A 21,342-nucleotide genomic window follows, 5' to 3' on the forward strand; every position below is an offset into this window, starting at 1 on the left:
GTCGTTATAGTGATTTGGGTGGTTGGGTAGGCCGATGGTATGCTGGGGAATCTGGTGAGGTAGTAGAATCCATCACCTTGGTCCTTTGACTCTGGTTTGGTCATGAGGTAGAAAAAATACATAATATCGGTAAGGTTAGGGAACTACCACTCGTGCTTCAAAAATAAATACTTTAACCATGCCAAGAGTCGATATAATTCCGGGGGGAGCTGGAATAGTGCCAATTCAATGTAGTTTAAAAAACCTACGAAGTATTGGTCAAGGGGAAGAAAGGCACCTGCCTTGAGGTGCTCATCACTCCAAGCCCCAAAGTCATCTTGTAGCGTGATGCAGCTACGCTCTCCATCCAAAAGAGGGCAGGCAACAAGTACATTGGAGCCCATCTCGAACCTAGGAATCATAATTATTTTGTTCACCTTGCCGTGAGACTTTATCCAACTTTCAATATTCCTTCCTATCCATCACTAAACCAAAGTGGGGAACAGGGGTCTCGGAGGCGACCTGCTTATCTTTCTTTCTTGTTTTGGGGGAAGGAGCTCGCCACTGATTTCTTCTTCTAGTTGGCAATAATTTAGCTCGCCTGCCGACAAAATGGCCTATTAGAGGAGTCCTAAGTTATAACCTCGCAATAGTAGAAGTGGGGGAAACCTGGAGTTTTGGAATTGTTTTACTCGACCCAAGAAACCTATGAGCTAATTTCTTGCCTAACAGTAATACATTAGTTCATGCTCGGTTAGAAAACTTGCGCCATAACTTTGGGAACCCTTGATACTTCAGGATTCGCGTGTCAGACCCAATACCTATTGGGAAAGTGGTTTAATGCGAAACCACTCAAAATACCATGACCCTTAAGCTACCTAGAACTTAACCTAATAAAAAACCTTAAATCTTCAAATTCACATATTCAAACATTCATCTTTAAAACCAAGAAAACAAAGAAACAGAGCCAGTTTTCCTGGAACATTATTTCTAACTCGTACTAGACCAAAATAAGTAAAAAGTACTGGAAAACTTCAAAAAATTTATTCAAAAAATAAGAAAATGAAATTTAAACCAGATATAGAAATACTTAAAGTTTGGTTTCTTGGTCAACAAAATGAAAGCAGTAAGGGAAGAACAGGAAATGCTGGAAGAATTTGAGACAAGAACCTGAACGTTCCTAGGAAAATAGGGGATGCAAAGAGCTTTGAGTGTTTTGAAAAGAAAGAACTAGAGAAATTTTTTGAAATGCAAATGTGGTAAGGCCCATACATGGTTCTCCTATTTATACGTAAACTTCAAGAATCGATCTAGGTCATACAATTAGATCAGTTTGAGATCAAAGGACCTAAATTAAATAAACCAAACGACGGAAAAAAGTTGACGAGCCAATTGTCACAATACTCGAAACCCAAACAGGCGCCTATTAAAGACAAACACGTGTCCCATACTTGAGTGAGTGGAGGGGCGCATTTTCTCATAACAGAAGCAGAAAAGCCCCCACTGTGCATGTCTGAAGTGATGCCATGAAAGAGCAGGAGCTTGGGTGGCAAATGCTGTACCCAAAAAATACAATTTGATTTACTTAGCACGGGGTACGGCTTGCACACAACCGTCTCAAGAAAATAGACATATAAGGTATCTTACTAATTCTAGACTGAGAAGCTCAAGTCAACTTGAGAGCCTAGGACAACTTGATCATCTCCAGATCGCTCCTTGCTCCAACAACTTAGCTCGAGATATGCATTGCCTTGATTGCCTTCATGAAATTCAAAACATCAATCGTGTTACTTCAAGTTAGTCCTACAACACCTAGCTTGAAGAATGTGTTCAGCTCGCAAAGTCTTGGTTATGACACATAATGAAGGATCCCAAAAGACTCGAAGATTCTTTATACGCCTCTTAAAGGCCCAGATTTTATTATGCATTTATTACCCGATATAACGGATATAAACATGATATTAATGTACGGTTACCCAAAACTGTCCATGAGAATATCCTATATATACAAGGGGAATAGATTGAAAAGTGGGATGGAGTTTCTGTAAGCAAAAACTCTACTGAAATTTTCATAAACAATTTCACCAAGAGTCCTAAACGGATCAATAGGAGTTACTTATGGATTAGGTGGATTTTAACCACTGAACCACGTAAAATCATGCGAGCATTTTACATTCTGGTCTTTTGATTTTTGTTATACATTCGGTTTATCAAAATTCCTAATCTTTCAATTGTCGGATTTATAAATCCCCTGTTGTTGGAAAACCACATCAAAAATAGTGGGTATGCACGATTCAGTATGGGTAATCGTGGATCGATACACCAAGTCAGTGTAGTTCTTACCTGTGAGAACGAATTTTACCATGGACCAATATGTTGAGTTGTATGTGAGGGAGATTGTACGACTCCATCAAGATCCCACTTCAAGGATTTTGGGGAGGCTTGCAGAAGGCTATGGGTATGTAGTTGAAGTTCAGCACTGCTTACCATCCTTAGAAAGACGGATAATCTGAAAGGATGATTCTGTTATTGGAAGACATGCTTCGGGAATGTGTATTGGATTTTGAGGGATCCTGGAGTAAGTACTTTCCCTTGATTGAGTTTTCCTACAACAACAACAATTGTTAGGCAACGATTGGAGTAGCTCAATATGAAATGTTGTACGGTAAGAAGTGTAGGTCACCCTTTCATTGGGATGAAATGGGTGACAGTAAGTATCTGGGTCTTGAAGTTGTCTAGAGGACCAGTGAGGCCACTAAAAATATTAGAGGTCGAATATTTGCCTCATAAAGTAGACAAAAAAGCTACACTAATCCAAAACGTAGTACCGTGGAGTTCAAAGTCGGGGACTACGTTTTTCTCCGTGGGTTTGAAAGGAGTAAAATGGTTTGGGATGAAGGAGAAGTTTAGCCCTAGGTTTGTGGGACCTTTTGAGATCCTGGAAAGGATTAGGGAGGTAGCTTACAGATTTGCTCTTCCCCCAATCTGTTGGGAGTTCATAATGTGTTTCATGTGTTGATTTTTTGGAAATCTGTATCAAATACGACACATTTGTTGAATTACGAGAATCTGGAGTTACAACAATATTTTTCCTATGAGGAGGAAATGGTACAGATTCTACATAGAAAGGACAAGGTAAATGTTATTCCTCTTGTCAATGTAATATGGAAGAACAAAAAATTTGAAGAAGGAAATTGAGAATTAGAGTGGGATATGTGGGATATGTACCTTGGCTGTTCAGGTAAATTTTGAGGAAAAATATTCTATTAGGAAGGGATACTGGTAGCTACCCAAAACCTCTAATAGAATTAAGTGCTTTGATTAGCATATCAGACATTGTGCCGACTAGTCACGTAGATCGCCTTGGATGCATAGCTATACAAGTTAATCTGCAATCAACGACTCGGCGATCAGACTATGATGACAGGGTAATAGTCTTTCCATAATTCACAATTTGAAATCCACCAAACACAAGCAATCAAGATATAATAGTTCATCAAAATATTCATCCACATGCACCAGCAATACTAATAAGCATGCCCCAACATCATCATATCGAAGTCAAAATATAAACATTTATCCATATATTCATCCATATATAAGCAACATACAAATAATCATTTCAGATATTCACTTACATGCATGGCAATGCTAATAAGCACACCTCAATATTGTCACATAGTAGTCAAGGGCCAGGCCCTATCAGTATCTCATGCTTCCTACTAATCAAACAAACAACAACAATCGTAGCTCTTTCCAATCACTTAAGCATATAAGCATGTATACACATTTACCAAACCCTGAGTCGAGCTTGTCTTTAGCGGTGAATGTACATGTCTAGCCAGTCTTCAGGAACCCTTAAACCTAGACCGCTCTAATACCAAGTTGTAATGCCCTGGGTAACCAAGACCGTTACACTGTGTGTTTGTAAAGGTGAAAGACTTGCTAACCAAGTTATTTAGTTAAAAATGTGTCGCTGAAACTATAATTGAACTAGGTTCAAAATATTTTGGTCATAACAGATACATTTCATTTAAATAAACATTTCGTACATGGGATCCTAAAAGAAATAGAGTTTAAAGGATGGTTTACAAAATTTTAGAGTTATATACAACTACAAGCCACTCTAAGGGCAAAATAAACACTTAAGGTTCTCCTGTTTCTGTTCATCCCTCGACCGTGGTGCTGAGCAGCTGACTATGTATATTCCACCTCTAGAGCTCTCCAAATCAAGCCTGATCAAGCTTACCCTTGCCTTTACCTGCACCACGTAGCTTCCGTGAGCCAAGGCGCAACAAGAAAACCATAATATCATAGCTTGATCAATGACAATAATCAAATAATTCATTAAGCATAATCATATACTCAGCAGTCCATGTCATGCACATAATCAGTGAACATAAACAGTAAATCCACAGTCTAATATTCAGATACTCAGCTTATCAAATTCATCAAATTAACATTAATAACCAAGTCATATAATAATCAGGGTCGACGCCCTTAGGTTGCACCCTCTGTTTACCCCATTGACTCCGGTCCGCTTAAACCGAGCTCAGTGAATATTATGTTGTCCTTAGCTACCAATGGCTGAGCCACGTCCTATTTGCCAATATTAATTCCGGCACTATTAGGCCATTTATCTCATGTTCACATGGCATAATACTATCATACAATAATGCATACAAGTATAGGGAACCCTTAGTCCCAACATAGTCACACAACCGGGTGCAGCTTTCTTACCTTTAATTTTGAACGTTCTGATTACGAGAAATGACCCTTGAGCATGATCCCTTGCTTGAGCCCTAGCGTACACCTAGTCACAACAAAGATAAAGGATTCCATCAATAATAATTGCATACAAGTTTCTAGACCAAGTTCTAGCCTTCGGAACATTGAATTCCACCAAACACGGTAGTGGAATCAATCCCGAGTACCATAGATTAAGTTGCCACACCTAAAACCTCCTTAAAGCAAAAAAATGCTCTTAAGAGCCATAGTCCTAAGCCCTCCATGCTGCGGCCCGCCTCCCATCAGAGGTCTAGCCTCCCCAAATAGCACACACGAGCCGCGGCCCTACACTGCCCATGCCGCGACCCGCCCTTCATTTCAACTGCCATCTGTTCTAGAGGGTCGCGACACACCAAGAACATAGCCGCTGCCCGACCCTTCGAACCCAGAAAAGTCACCATTTTCAACAACTAAAACCCAACCAAAATAACCCAAAATCATCCCAAAGACATAATTTAACTATCACAAACTCCATAACATGTTCCCAGCTGTAAAACCCAACAAGAACCTAGCTTAAATCCTCATCCAAAACTTCAATTCAATCTTCAATATCAAAAACCCAAAAACACTTAAAACCCAAACCAAAACTACAGAATAAAACAGCTGAAATCATAATTCAATACTTAGCTCAACTTCTGTCTAATCCACCAAATTGTTAATGAATTAATCCCCAAGATTCCAGCTCAAATCCTTGAGTTTCTAGCCCAAATTCCTTTGGCTTCCAAAAGTTAGCTTGGGAAAGAGAGTTTGAGAAAGATATGAATGAGTAGAGAAAAAGAGGTGGGTCGGTTTAGGCGGCTTCTACTTATTCATTTGTTTTGTTTTATCTTACTTAAGTTTATCCCGAGGCTCGGGGTACCAAAAACGTCCCCGAGGGCAAAATGGTAAATCTCCCCAATATTCCCTCCTAAACTCTCTAACTTCAAATATATCTCAAATTATTTATTTTCACAACTCGATAACCCAAATAAATGTCTAATACCCAAAATACTCCTTGACTCGCCCCAAGTCGGGTATCGGGTCCCGTTGTGACTTTCTCGCTAACTGGCTCCCTTAGATCACCTTGACCAGCATACTGCAAATATATCCACATAATAATGTGCTCTCCACAATTATAACATATAATCACATTTATTCCCTCAACGGGCCAAAATTACAAATATGCCCCTTTATTCTAACACAGGGCATACATGCATACTAATACCCGACGACATGCATTTTTAATATCCACATAATCATATAAGCATGCTTATCATAGAATCATGCATTAACTCATTTAACTCACACATAAACCAATTATGCCCTCCTGGCACATTAATCAAGGTCGTTAAGCCTTATTAGTGATTTTTTTGGGTCATTACATCGTAAGTGGACGAGGGATGATGGCCATGCGAGGCACCTATGGGGTGTGAGGTGCTATCATGTGGTCAAGGAGTTATGGCCTCACGATGCACCAGGGGGGCGCGAGGCAGTGGCAGGTGTGCTAGACACCTCTTGAGTAGCAGAGGCATGATGGCCTCGCGAGGCACCTACTGTGTCGCCGAGTGGGGCACGAGGCACTGTTGTGTGGAAGAGCTGGTGTTCGTGAGCCCTTGGCACGAGATACAAGGGCGTGTGTGTAAGATAGTTTTCGCAAGACCTTGGCGCGAGATGTAGGGGCATGCGGGCTATTTTCATCCCAAGCCTATTCTTCGAGGGTCACGAGGGAGGGGGGGGTTTCGTTCAAGTAGAATGTTGGTATTCACACTTTCCCCCCAGTCAATGGGAGGGCCTTTAGGTGATCCGATAGACTTTTTGAAATGGTGCCTTCGAGCCCCTTATGGTGTTAGTGTGTTTCTTTGCCTTGGTGGTGTGAAGTAACACACTTTGGGATGGTGATCCTCAGGATCCCTTAAGGATAAATGTGAACCTATCATTTGTCTTCGTAGATCCCAATAAGGGTATTTAACTTCCTTCTTGGCAATAGATCAAATATTGAATTCCTGGTTAGGATGAGTTTGAGCCTCCTATATATAGGTCTTCTTCTCAAGGATAATTTCTACACTTACTCCTCTTAGCTCGGTGGTGCATATGTCGTCAAAGCTTCCAAGAGGTGAGTGGTTCTATCCCTCACAAGGGAATTTTGTCTTTCTTTTGTCTTTTTTTTTCTATATATAAATATCTGTGTATATTCTAGGAGACTAAAACATCTATCTCCTTTCCTTTTGTAGGCATGTACTTTCGGCCCCTAGTATTTTTGCAATTGTGACGGTGCGCGACTTTACTCGCTAAAGGTATGCCTTCACCCTTTCTTGTGCTTAATGGGTCAAAATTAGCGTTACTTGGGAAGTGTTGTCTCGGCCGGAGCTCTTTGTGAGCTAATTTATGTATATGCACCTGTTTGCACATATACCCTCCCTTGCACCGCGTAGTTGATTGTTTCGAACACTTGTGTCTAGAAGTTTTGAGCTTATTTCTTTGTGTTTTGTAGTACACTTTCCACATACACTTGCACCCATATCACCAACGAGACACGACTTTATGGAATGTGAGGGGTCGTCTAGCGTTCCCCCGGGGGTCGAGTTTGTAGACTTGTCCTTACACACACGGTCCCCCAAAAACAACCCTCACTAGAACAACGACACCTTGAGGAGGGCCCGTATATGTAACCTTGAATGCATGACCGAGCTTAGGGATAAAATCTGGGTGGTGGAGAGTGAGATAGATTCGGTTTTGATGGATGATGTTGTCCCTTTCTCCTTTGATCATAATGATCACATTCTAGGCCTTAGAGTTAACCTTCTTGACCTACAAATGGAGCTAGAGTTCATGAAGGGAAACCTCCCTCCTGAACCCTTAGCCCCGTGTTCTCCCTATAGTAGCCTCGAGGTCCCCCTTGGTTCCCCTCAACCTTTTTCCTTAATCCACTTGTGTTTGATGCTTCCACACCCAATGTCTCGGTGGAAAACTCACTCAAGAAGAAGAAAAAGGAGGGTCAAGTGCTCATTTTTAATCACACCTTCTTCCTTTGGTTTTGCAGACATGTCAAAGAGAATGAGATGACAGGTTGCTCCCGAGAAGTCAAACTCCAGCCCTTTATTGGCCTCCACCATCATTTCCCACGTGTTAGAAAACAGGCTACTAGTGTTGTCCGAGAAATACCACATTAGTAAGGAGTACAAGCTGTATGTACCCTCCAATAAGTGTCGGGATGATAATCCCCCCCATGGATATGTTGCTATGAGCGAACATATTTTGAAGGCGGGTCGAACCATTCCCTTACACCCGTTCTTCATCATGGTCCTGAATCACTTTGACCTTGCTCCGCTTCAGCTGGCACCCAACAGCTGGTTGACCTTAAGTTGCCTGTATAAGGCGTTCATGAAGCTTAACAGTCGCGCTCCCATGGCCCAGGAGGTTCTTTTCATGTACAATCTCATGCCCACTCCGAAATCTAAGGGCTTCTACTTTTTACAGAAAGCCAACTCTCAGGTCTCCTTGATAAAGGGTTCAATTTCTAACAAGGGTTCATGGAAACAAGACTTTTTCTTTTTGAAAGGTCCTCTTTCTGTCTGCAAACAATTCTGCTTATCTCCAAGAAAGTACTTCAAGTCTCTCCTTTTATATTGAGTTTTCTATTGTGGAACTTATACTCATATTGATAACTGAATTGACTGTTCAGAGAATTTCAGTATCCCTGACGTTCCTGAGTTGGAGGCAGCGCCAGCAGATGTCTTCCTTGATGCAGACCCTGCCACAAAAATGGTTTCCCATCTCTTTACTGTGGCCAACCTCAAATATTATGGCCTGTCCAGGGTTCCAAAGCCCAACCTGCTATGGCACATCTCTTTATTGTGGCCAACCATCACTCGAGCAAGGGTGATGGTTAATGGGTGCCTGAGGAGGCTTCACCCGAATCCAAACGTCCAACTCGACTATCTCCATGCTCCAGGGGATGCCCCTCCTCTGCTCCTCTGGACCAGGACACAAATTCTCATTCTTGCGATTCACAGACCATGCAAGGGTGCTTCATTCTACCTTTCTCCGATGAATTTGATAATATTCCTTATGCTCCCGCTAGTCATGGCCATTCGAGGTACCCTTTGGCTGATGTTCCTACGCCTCTTACTCACTCAGTGAGTGAGTAATATGTCCTTGCTCAACCAGGCGCTTTTGATTTGGAGGGCAAGTCCTGGGTGGGTCGCACGTCAGCCCCTTATGCGCGAAGGTATGCCAGAGTTGTCAAGGGTATCCCCGTCACTGAGTGGAGACCCTTGTGCACTCCACAATTTGGGTGAGTTCATGTGTCTTACATTGGTCTCTTTGTGTTTTGGTTTCCTTTTTTACTCACTTTTTGCTTCCTTGCAGGATTGTTTGGTGGCTCAGTGCTTTGTAGACTTGGCACATGGCCTATCTTCTTCCAATGTTGAAAGGGATCGTCTGGCGGTCAGAGTTCAGGAGCTTGAGGGATAGCTTTCCGAGGTCAACCTTAAGATAGTGAAAGCCCTGGTGAAAGCTTCTTCATCGTCCAAAAAGAATAAGAGAGCGAAAACTAAGGCTGAGGTGTTGCAGGAGAGGGTCACTCTCCTGGAGGATGATTTGGCAGAGGTTGAGTATAAGTCCATAGAGCACACCCTTTATGGAATGTGGAGGTAGAATCCTGGTTTCGACTGCTCCTCCTCTAGTTACCATGTCGTTGCCACGGTGGTCGAGTGGAATACTCGTGGCAGGAGGCCTTGATATTTCATTTCTACAGTTTTTAGCTTTCACTTCGATTTGGTTGTATGCTTATTCGAGCCTTATTATACAGGAGAGGTTTCTCCTAGTTTTTTTTTCTTTTTCCTTCATGAACTTTTTTAAGTCCTGTTGAGCAGTGTCTAGGAATTATACTTAGCTAGATAGTAGTAGTAATAGCTTGTAGTATGTTAGTTTTCGTGGATATTGGTTCAAGCTGGGATTTAGTTGGAAACTCATTGAAACAATTATAGATTTTGTAAGTTTAACCTATAATTTAGAAATATTAATTATAACATAAGGTTTAATTAATATAGTTTGTCCTAGAAATATTATTAATTATAACCTAAGGTTTAGATAGAATTAATAAGAACATGACACTTGTCACAAGCATGTTTATTAAGGATTTAAGCATTTTTGTTGAATAAACTAATAAAGGATAAATCTAGAAGCTCTAGAACCTTCCAGCAGCTGTTAGGATCACATTTTACTGAGTCAAAGTTGTTTAAACAAATTAAAAATTTGTTGTAAGAGTGCAAAAACGTGTTTGATATATCAATGTATATCAATATATCTCAGCTATAGGGGTTGATATATCGCCTACGGGAGATACGGAAAACACACCAACTTCGCATGAACGAAAGCATAAAAGCATGGGACATGGGTAGGGGTTATATATCGCCTAGGGTAGGCGATATATCAGCTCCTGGAGCCATTTTTGAATCTTAGTGGATTTAAATTAAAAACAGCCCCCAACTACTTGGACTTGGTCTTGAACGTTTTTGATCGAGTTCTAGGCATCTGTTGAAACGAAAATTAAAATATTTTCAATTATTATTATTTCATTTATACATTTTCAAAGGGGTTATACTCAGCCATTTCACTCATCATTCAAGCATTCTTTAGAGCCTTCAAGTTGTTATGATTACTCTAGAGAGAAAACACTTGGGTTTTGGGATAAAAGCTTTCCCAATCTAAGCTTTCGTAAACACTTGGGAAGTATGATAGAGGGTTATTTCGGTATCGAGGTGTATATCAAAGTCATAATCCATTCAAGGTATTCTTATCCTCAGGTTTAATCCATCATAGTTCTTTTATTTCCTTCCATTTTCTTTCAGATCCTAACTTATTGTGATGGCTTTTTGGTTAGGCTTTTAAGTTTCTTGAAACTTAAGGTTTTCGGTAAGTTTCTACTTTGATGGTTTAGTTATCTTTTTCATCTCATTTTCGTTAGAAACTCATGGATTTTACTATTGGTTTGAGGAGTGTTCTAATTCCGTTCTTGTCTCCAATATCCCGGTTTTTGGTAAGGAAAATAGGTTAGATTATATGTGTTTATATGATGTGTTATGATATGTTTATATGCTATGATATGTGCTATGTATATATGCATAAATATGTTTTGTAGTCACTAGGAGCTTATAGTTGTTTAGATAGCAAACCCCATGATTTTTATCATTATCGTGGATTAGAGTTATGATTTACCCTACCTTGATTAGTAGACAGAGGACCTAGATGGGTTATCATATACTACCTTGTGATCTAACCTACCTCGATTAGTAGACTGAGGACCTAGTTGGTTTTATCACATGCCACAATAATGAGTTAATGGCCATTAATATTGTAGTCCTATATGATATATGTTTTTACGCCATATGTTTTATAGTATGTGTTTTATGATATAGTCTTATGATTTCTGATATATGTTTTTTAGTTGATTTTCCTTACTGGGCATTAGGTTCATTCCATATTCATTTTAGATGGTGTAGGAAAATGAATATGGAAGGTAGGACAGATTCATAGCAGCTTGGCACACTACAAGAAAAAACAGTATTCATAACACTTAAAAACTGCTAACCGGGAGTATTGATAACGCTTCTGAAAATGCTAACATAGCCCCTGTTATTGAAAGTCCTATCTTTTCTATAACAGTATTTGAATATTATGTTCGATGTTATCTTAAACTATTCAATAACACATTTTTAGTTGCCATAATATTCAAATAATAACATTTAGTTAGAGTATTTCATTATAAATTTAGAGTTTAATCTTATACTTTCTGCATAACACTTTTCCACTGTTACATTTGATTATTTTGATACTATTTTTAGTTTGTTATATTATATAAAGCATAACGATTTGTTATGCTTATAATATATTTCTAAATCATAACATATTAAAAGTCTAGTAATAAAATTTTGTTACTTTAGTATGGATAATATATTTTAAATTTTATTTTGATAAGTATACTTATAAGGTTTTTTTTTTAATTAAAAGATTTTCATAATTGTATTTTGATAAAAAAAAATCAAAATTAATCATAAAATGTAATTCTCAATAGATTGATAAACCACAAGTATTACATTAAACAATAACTAATTCAAACCATGAATATGTCTACTTCATGAGATCTTAGTTCTAACTTAAATTTGAAAGCATAACATAATAAAGTTTTATAATCTTGAACATTTTTTACTTTAAAAATGAAAAACAGAAACATTACAAGATACACAAAAGTAAATCATGCATGAAACTTGCTCCATCCTTCAATTCATCATCCAACCAAGTACTTGCTGCTGAAGTTGTTTGTTGCCATCTGAAGCTCTCTAAATTGAAATCTCCTCAGGTTTCCAAGGCAAACCTCCTCATGATGTTGCTCTAAAATTTTTCAAAGCCTACAACTGTTAATCTCTTCTTATTGTCAAACAATTTAACTCTGCAATGAAACATATATGAAAAGCAAAAAGCAATGAAACCCAACACTACTTAAGTAAGTAATGTTAGATTAAAAAAAAATATGTACTGTATAAACCATAACAAAGCAGCTTTGCAAGATATGAAACATATATGAAATAGTCATGTTCATTAGTGTAAAACTAAACCCAAATTCTCTTCTGAACTAGTCAGTAATGAGGTCAAAATTAGTAAAGAAGTTGAAAATCGCTTAAGGAGTTCAAATGGCTAAATCGCTTAAGGAGTTCAAATGGCTAAGAGCTTAAGGAGCTATTCTAATTCTTAACAGTCCTTACATTTTCATGGCCAATATGGCATAGGAGTTCAATATCTTCCCCAATTTAGTTGAAGCAACTGCTTATGAACAAATAAAAAGAAAAGGCCAGTTAAGCAGTGGGTGGACATGGTTTACATTGTATCAGTTGAATGGAATAATTACATATGATCAACACTTAAATCTCATCAATAATGAATACATTAATATATACCCAATAATAGAAAATAACAAGAAATCAAATGCACAAAGTAAGATCTTGAGATCATTTCAATCTATCTAATCCCTGTCTTCATATATTGCAATGATAAGAAAAAAAAATTACAACTTTATACCCAACTTGTTTCCTTCTAATTTATCATTCAGAAATGATTATTTTATTCATTCTTTTATGTTTTTTACCTTATATTTTTTAATCCAATCCAATTTCACATTCCAAACATGACCTAAAAATACTGATGTTGTGCTTCTTGTAATGTTCGATTTGTCTCCAGATATGTTTATGCTTATTTTTATAAGAATTTCTCAAACCATATAGAAAATTAGATACTTCAACAAAAATCATGAAAAAGATGGCCTACAGCTGTGTTGAACAAGTCTAATGGTCAACCAATTAAGCAAATATTTTTTTTTTAAGATTAATCATTCAAATCTATTTGAACAAACAGATCTGTAGATATGGGACATGCCTAACACATCTAATTGCAATTGTATCATGTGATTGCATAAGGACTATGCCTCACTAGACCCCATCTAGCAAATTTCATCTATATAGTCTAGACCATTCATTTCAATACAAAATATATATCTGTTTAACATATCTTTTCAAGGTTCTTGAATATAAATAAAATATGTAAAAAGCTCAGCACAGTTTAACTTCCAACATAAAACAATGAGCAATTAGTTTAACTTCAACATTAAATAAGGAGAAAAAGGCTCAAAAATTCCCTGACCACATAATAAAGTTTCTAAACATGTGCAAACAATGTCCAATAGGGCAGCGAGGGTGGATGTTTCCAAGAAAAAAAAGAACAAACCTGAAGGTCTCTCTATTCTCTCTGCAGATGGCCCAGGATTTAGAACCAGTTTCCCACTTGGTTGCTACAAAAGGGGGAAAACACAATAAACATGAATAAGAGAGAGTATACAGAATAAACAAAGAACCTGTCAAAGTAGTAGGCATATCAGTATCTCCCATGCCTTTACTTTAAAAAATAACAATACATGGTATCAATGGAAGTGAGCTGAAAAATGCACCACCAACCATCTGTAATGAGCTAATAATACCATACTCATATGAGAGTTATAAATGCTAACTTCACCCTACACTACTTGCAAGAACTTAAGATCATACCTCTATGGGAGTAAGCATCTTCTTTTCACTGTTCTTGTCGTATTTCTGTTTTTTTGTACCTGCTTTTAGTCCCTGCCAAGGAAGACTAGTAAAGAAAATAAGTAAATAATATGGTGAAACAGAGCAATGAAACAAAGGAAAATGGATTTCAGCATATCACATAAGTATCCAACCTTCCCCTCAAAAAATACATAAGCACATAACCAAGAGACTCCAAATCATCTCTTCTGCTTTGCTATGCATAAAGATTACATTCACATGGTTGGAAAAGAATTTGCAATTTGGGCAAGTTTATATCATATGGTAGGAAAAGAAATTTTTATTACAATAGCTTACAATCTACTGACTTGGGCAAGTTTATATCATTGCACCCTATGTATACTTAAACTAATTTAAAGATGAGAAAAAGTCTGGGAAGGGAGTTAGGTAGACAAAAGAGTGGAGAGAGAGAAAATTCAAAACAGAGACAGATTATGCATAGAGAACAATTTAAACAATAAATATTTACAACAAGATCAAAGATCAAGACTTCAAAGTCAATTTATACACTTTTTTGGCATCATCTTCGTTTTAACATCATATTATTTTTATCGACTTACTTTCTTATTAAAATTAGCTCAATGAAAGGGCAAATTTAAATATATGTAGGCAGCGAATGAAAATAATATGAAGTCACTCAATTTCTTAATTGAATAAAGGTGAAATAAAAAGCTCAACATCTTGAATTTGATCCAGACTAAGTGGAATTTCTTAAGCCAACACTCGAGTCTCAAAGAAAATAAAGATGGGATCAAAAGCAAGAGCAAACTCAGTAGGTCATTTCTTCAAATGCTGAGAGTAGATAAACCATATACATAAAAGAATTTCATGATTATAAATGAAGCATACTTTATGAAAATATTTCACCTTGAGTTTTCCAATTGCCTTCAAGCTTAAGATCACTAGACCAGAGTTTAAGTGCATGCCTCCACAAAGAATTAAGGACAATGTCATCCTAAAAAACATTAAGAAAACTTTCAGCATCACAGATGTAATTACTTCAACAACCATGCAAAAGATAGAAATCAAAGCTAACTAAGTGTTTCTAAGTCATAATATAGTGGCCAAAGTTATAAATAAAAAGTGCAAAAAGTAAGAATTAAGTATTCATCAACCAAGAATGAGACAAATTAAAAGCATAACTAATATGAGAGGGATAGGTATATGTCTAAACATTCACAAAGTTTTTCTTTTTACCAAAACAAGCATGTTCATATGAAATGAAAGATACAAATGCTCAAAAGCAGAAATGCAACCAAGTTGAAGGGCCACTAAGAAATGCAATGTTAAAGCGTCAAAAACAGAAAAGAGAAACATATAGTTCATCATATATTATGTGAATGGTTTTCCTCACTAACTGTAATTAAGAAACATGTAACAACAAGGAAGAGTACCCTATTATTGTATCTCAATATGTTGAGGTAACTGAAGCAAAAAGACCAAATAATACAGATTAGAGAAATGGTATCAAACAAGAGAATAGGTCAAGTTAAACATATATACATAAATACACAAACATAAAATACACACATAAAATAAAAGCCAGATTCCTGTCTTTTATTTCTATTTTGGTCTGTTTCGATGGAGTTTTCCTTCTTTACTTGTATTTTTCTTAAGTAATAATACAGGTAGTTTTGTTTAAAAAAAAAAACAAATTATGTTGCACCAATTTGTAAACAATATATTCTGGAGATCATCTGAAACTCAATAAAAAAAAAGGTATATGACATAGTATTTTTTTAGTGACTAACCATTTCAATGTCAGAAAAATCTGGGCTGCCCAGTGTTAGGCTCCTGAAATTCTCCTCACACCAATGCTCCACATACATCACAGAAGTGAAGTAGGAGCCAAGAATCTATACACACATGTTAATGAAATTAACAGATGCCTGCAGCCAAACAAGGTCAAAAGACCACTAGAAGTACAAGAACTATTGTGCCAGATCCATTTATATGTAGTATTGAAAAAGAAAGATTCACTAATAATATTACTGAATGTGTTTTTATTAATTGTTGTACACAATATTACTCACTATTATAAATATGCCTTAGTTTCTTGATCTTGTAAAAGTTACCTGTTGGTGTCTATAGCCCTTGTTCTAACCCCAACTTTAAAGCCAACTTTAAAGCCAGATATAAGCCACAGAGAGGCCTTTAGTGCTGCTGCAAAGAATGTGAGACACCATTCAGGATTCCTTAATTATAATATACTTAATAAGCTAGCTATAACAAATAAAAACACTTAGTGATACTATAATAAATAAGAGTTCAAGCAAATGCTTTGCAACTGTTAATGAGACAAGAAAACAACAACAGAACAAAAACCTAAACACTAGGATGTGTCTCATGCATGAACTCAAACAATTTGTTCACAACAGTTTTTAGGAACTTCCAGTGAGCTCTTAGAAACCTCGGGTACTGTCCAACAACATACCTGCAGAAAGAGAGGAGGATTTTGTACAAGATTTCAAAAAAGTATTGGTTGTATACCTCCAACCAAGTTTCTCATAGTTCTCAAATTTACTCAATTAAAATCAAGTGGCTAAAATTCATGGTTTCTACATATGACCAAAGAATCTGGATGGAATGAGGTGTTATAGCCTGGCAGGCTATATCTATGTGCATTCCGCCTCAACTCAAGATAGATAATCAATCATTCAATCATGAATACTTACATAATGTTACTTGCGATGACAGCTTTGGTATCCTTCCCTTTCGTGATTTCACATAAATTCAGCAAGTCACGAATGACCATAACCAAAAATCTGTTCTCCTGCCAATGCAAACCAACATAAAAAATATGAAGGGCAAACATTGACCTCCAGAACATGAATGTTTCTTATGCATTTGATGATGCAAACACATTATCAAGAAACAGGTATAACATTTTAATAAATAAATAAATAATTTTAAAAAGAAAAAACCTATTCAAACCCACATATTTTCCGAAATGAGAGGGGCATGTAATAGTGATCTCTGGGTTCTACATCAAGATCCCTAACACCACATGACAGATGCATGGACATTGCCCTCACAAACTCATAACAATATGTGGTGTAACTAAAATTTACAAGGAAATAAAGTACAAGCTTACACTGACACATGTGACTATCTTTGATCAGAATAAACATTTTTTCGTAGTCAAAATAGAAATGCCAAGTAAACTATTATCACAACTAGGGAGGTGGGTGTAGACAATATCTCGAGAAGTAAATGATGACTTTATAGTTGAATCAGAAAGTATAAGCAGTGACCACAAATAGAAAATGAGTAGAAATAACATTTATAAGGTAAGTTAAAAATGTACCTGTTCTTCCATCATCGAACCAGATATAGACCCTATTGCCCAACATAATGTGTTTAAGTTGTTCCAATTCCAATCATCGCCACTTAATTGTTTGCTTAGCTTCTTTAGCATCTACATCATACAAGAAGAATAGACAGAATAAGATAGAATTTATAAATAAAATAATATATAACCCAATCAAATGACACATTTTCTCTCCAAGTGTCTGACAAGATAGAAACAAGGTGTTCCATTATAATTATACATGCAGAAAATAATTTCAATTGAATGGCCAATAAAAGAAATTCCCCACTCATATTTTTCCTCAAACTATTCACTATCACCAGCCCACAAGCTGCAGCCACATGGCTTGAAAGAAATTTCCACTCAAAATAGGTCGCATCATAACATAAATATTATTAGACATAAATATAAATAAAAACTATAGCTAACACAAGCTTGTACTAACTTTGGTACAAATAGAAAATATGAAAAATATTTCAATACATTTACTACTTTATTTTCCATAAACCCATACCAGCTTTTCCGTGTCCTCATGATCAAGATGTGACAAATATATCAAAGTCTCCCTCATGATCTGCAACAATAATAGACCATAGCAATTTGGTTAAGGAAAGTTGCCATAATAAATAAGAGTTCAAGCAATTTTATACCTTCATTCCCTTTATTACATCCTCAAGAGTAATAACCTGTAACAGAGACAAAAAAAATAAGTCTGGATTAATAAAAAAAATGTTTTGCAACTGTTAATGAGAACACAAAACAGTAGCACCACCAACACAAAACATAGACCATCAAAAATCAATATCATATTCAAATTTCATGCTAAGATCAAAGTAGCCCCTCACTTCAAAAAAAAAAATCAGCCCCTCTTCCTCACGGAGTAGGCTCAATCACCTTCATCACTTAAAAAAAACAATATATATATTACTATACTACAAACACAAAGAATGTATATATGTGTGTGTGTCTATATTCATATTCAAATGATTTATTCACATTAAACTGAAAACTGAACAAACGAAAAGATATATGAGCACCTGAGAGAAGCGTAACCCATTAAATCTACAACTACTAAGGTTATTCATAAAGACTTTAAGATTGGAGCACTCATAAGAATATCACACAAATGGAAGAAAAAATAAACAGCCACTTAATCAAAAGGCAAAACTAATCACTGTTAAATCAAAATCTTGATATTCTGTCAATGATTAAAAAAAAGGCAGATTAATAACTTATCAAATGATATTTCGCTTCTTCCAAAAGAGCCATCATCAATTTACTCAAAAAACTACTAATAAAAACCCAAAATAACTATTTATATCTTAGCTGAATCCTTAAACTAGCTAACAACAATAGGCATACTACCAAATCCAAAGCAGATCTGCAAAATAGACCAGGTCAAGCATACTACCTCACAGAGATGTTCTTGCCTAGGTTCTTGCTTTCAGCAGTGAAGATACCACCATGACTCGCGTGAGGGAGACAGAGCATTGTGACTCGTATTGGCATGACTCGAACCTACGTGCTCCAACGACTCAATGAAATGGAAAGAGTGCTCCAGCAACTCGCGTGATGGATGGAAAGAGAGAGGCAAAAAAACAGAGGTAATGGGTGAAAGCTAGTAAATCCACTCAAAATAAGAGCATAACCGTCGAAAGTAGGGAGAGAGAGAAATACCGTCGAGCCCATGCACCGTTGAGCCCCGTTTCCGTCGCTGTCCAGCCTCTTGCGCTAGCCACCTACATGAGAAATGGTAAAACTAGAAGACAGATCCAAGAGGTTAGATGTGAAGGAGATAGAGAAGTGAGACTGAGAATAGAGAAGTGAAGGAGATAGAGTTGACTGAGAATAGAGTTGAGAAGTGAGAGAGGGAATGAGAAACTGAGAATAGAGTTAGGGATTGAGAAGTGAGAGAGACGGGATGAGAAAGGTTGGGTTAGATAATAAAACCAAAAAAACACGCGTGTATTTTAATTGGCGCCTATTATTTCAGTTGCCGCCTGTTTCTTATTATTTACCCATAGCATTAAAAATGCTTTTTAAATTTTTTCATATTTGACCGTAATATTTGGTCAACAATGTTGTAGCGGCATGTGTATTGGGGATGGATGGATTGAATGGACTACGGGAAGATTGAGGATGACGTTGTTTAAAATCTTTTAAATTATATTTTATGTATTTCCGCACTTAGTATTTAAACGATTGATTAAAGTTTATGTTTTTATGTTTAGTAGATTTTAATGGTCCGAGGTCTAGAATTACTCGTGGCATTATAGTTAGTATCAGAGCCACAGTTCATATGCATAAAGTTCTCCTTGATACTCACGTTCAAGCTCTGGATCTAACCGCCAATGTAAATGTTTATGTTATGATTATTATGTCTATGCTAATAGCTAATGTTTTAGCCATTATATTTCAGTTAAAATGGAGGGAGCCTTGACCTATCATGATATCCGAGCAATTAAAGCATTGAAAATGATGAGAGGGCCAATGAATACAATAGGAGTGTTTGAAAGAATCACTCAAAGATTAATCCTATTTCACAAGGGGATAGTTCACCTTCAAACTACTAAGCAAATTATGATGAGAGCTATGGAACAATATGGCCTAGTAATAAGGCTTTTTAAAGATTTTCCTTTTGTAATTTCTACATTAGAAGTGTACGCCCTAAATATCCATGGGTTATTAGCGAGTTGGAAAAGGGCATAATTCTATCAGCCACGTGGAAGCCACCTACCCGGAGCTGCTGTTACAAGTCTCTACCTCTTTAGCTCGAGATAGCCAAAGGTTTAGTGAGTACTAAGGCATCGGGTCAGCAGTGTGGACACCACGAGCTGGAGCTGGCACCTCTGACCTTTTATAAAGTCAACCACGCAATGTAAACGTGCATATATCAGACATCACGTGTCTACTCCATTCCTGAATTCTCGGACACGCAACATAAACGTGCATGTTCAGGCACCCCACGACTGGGTTGAGCCATGCAGCCCATTATCCCCCTAACCTATTGATTAGACCACACTTCATTGTTAGGTTTTAGGAATTAATCATGAATGTCACAGAAGTGACATGATGGGTAAGAAGGTCATGGGATGACCTCCTTTGCCAACACCCAGGTGCCCTCTCCCTATAAATATGGAGACCCTAGGAGTTGGAAAGGGTTGGCTTCTAATTTGTAAAGAAATACCCTGTAAAAAATATCAGAGATATATCAATAATATTGGCTGGTGGACTAGATGGATTTTAACCTTTGAAACACCTAAAAAAGTATTCGAGTTATAATTTTCCTTTGAGATCATTCATCTATTACGGTTCACCATTTAGCACTAATCCCTCTCCTTATTCATATAATTATCTGTTGCCGAAGAACTGCATCAACTGTTTGGTGCTTTCATTGAGAGGTGTTAGATTGATGCTATCGCAAATACCCAACCATGGTAGTTACTCGCTTGAAGCATGGGAACGAAGCGGACCAACGTGATGGGCAGAGGCCCACCATGCCGCCATGTCCGATGAGCAGAACCCTGAGGTTCAACAGCGACCAGGGAAGTAGCCAATGGGCCAAGACGACACCAGAAGTTTGGCTCCTCGACTGCCCAATCTGAACCCGGATTTCTACACGACGGTAGAAATGGAAAATGCACAGTTGAGGAGTCAGCTGGCGAAAGCAAACCAGCAGATTCAAGAGGTTTTGGCCCGACTACCCCCTTTTACAACCGACACTAACGTCGGAAAGCGGCATGGCAAGACTCATAAGTCCCACTGGGGTAACCGGTCCAGGCCCAGTCGGTTGGTCAGACCCCCAACATCAAATTCTACTCCCACATCGTACCATCGGGAAACCACATTTGAGGAACTTCCTAGGGCCAAGCATCAATTTATCCGATCAGTTCGAACCTCAACTCTTAGCTCACTTCTGCCCTCGAGTGCACCTAGGAGGGCACGAGGAAGCTCGCGAAGGAGATCTGGGGAGGGCTCGCGGCGACAGCCCGCCCCGGCCAGCAGTCTTGCACCCTGCTCAGACCGCCGAGCACAGGACGTGGAGGATGGTAGAGCGGAGCGGCCGCGACCTAGCTTGATCCGCCCTGACAGGACTAGGATCACGTCACCGGTCAGGCATCCTCCTTCACCAATAAGATACCAATCTCCTCC

The 21,342-nt window shown here is 37.7% G+C and overlaps 1 protein-coding gene and 1 long non-coding RNA gene across 2 annotated transcripts; both read right to left on the minus strand.

Moving 5' to 3' along the window:
- Nucleotides 1-11,803: 11,803 nt before the first annotated feature.
- Nucleotides 11,804-14,067, minus strand: LOC133780587 (uncharacterized). The gene is made up of 3 exons (XR_009869433.1): nucleotides 13,842-14,067; nucleotides 13,525-13,588; nucleotides 11,804-12,138 (listed from the first exon to the last, which is right to left on the minus strand). It is a non-coding gene; the product is annotated as an uncharacterized LOC133780587 (long non-coding RNA).
- A 582-nt stretch (nucleotides 14,068-14,649) lies between these two features.
- Nucleotides 14,650-18,234, minus strand: LOC133779432 (protein EXPORTIN 1A-like). Its single transcript, XM_062219394.1, has 9 exons — nucleotides 17,705-18,234; nucleotides 17,188-17,298; nucleotides 16,556-16,653; nucleotides 16,214-16,314; nucleotides 15,956-16,043; nucleotides 15,253-15,305; nucleotides 15,078-15,151; nucleotides 14,766-14,835; nucleotides 14,650-14,672 (listed from the first exon to the last, which is right to left on the minus strand). Exons 1-9 carry the CDS (start codon nucleotides 17,759-17,761, stop codon nucleotides 14,650-14,652), a joined length of 675 nt encoding a protein of 224 aa, XP_062075378.1. The 5' UTR covers nucleotides 17,762-18,234.
- Nucleotides 18,235-21,342: the final 3,108 nt, after the last annotated feature.

This window comes from Humulus lupulus, chromosome 5 (assembly GCF_963169125.1).
Source record: "Humulus lupulus chromosome 5, drHumLupu1.1, whole genome shotgun sequence".
In the NCBI taxonomy this organism is placed as follows: Eukaryota; Viridiplantae; Streptophyta; class Magnoliopsida; order Rosales; family Cannabaceae; genus Humulus; species Humulus lupulus.

Coding starts and splice junctions, on each gene's coding strand:
- LOC133779432 (XM_062219394.1), bottom strand. CDS start 17,761: ATGAGGGAGACTTTGATATATTTGTCACATCTTGATCATGAGGACACG. Junction 17,299..17,704: donor ATGAGGACACGGAAAAGCTG/GTATGGGTTTAT, acceptor TGTATGATGTAG/ATGCTAAAGAAGCTAAGCAA. Junction 14,673..14,765: donor TAGTGATCTTAAGCTTGAAG/GCAATTGGAAAA, acceptor ATCTACTCTCAG/CATTTGAAGAAATGACCTAC.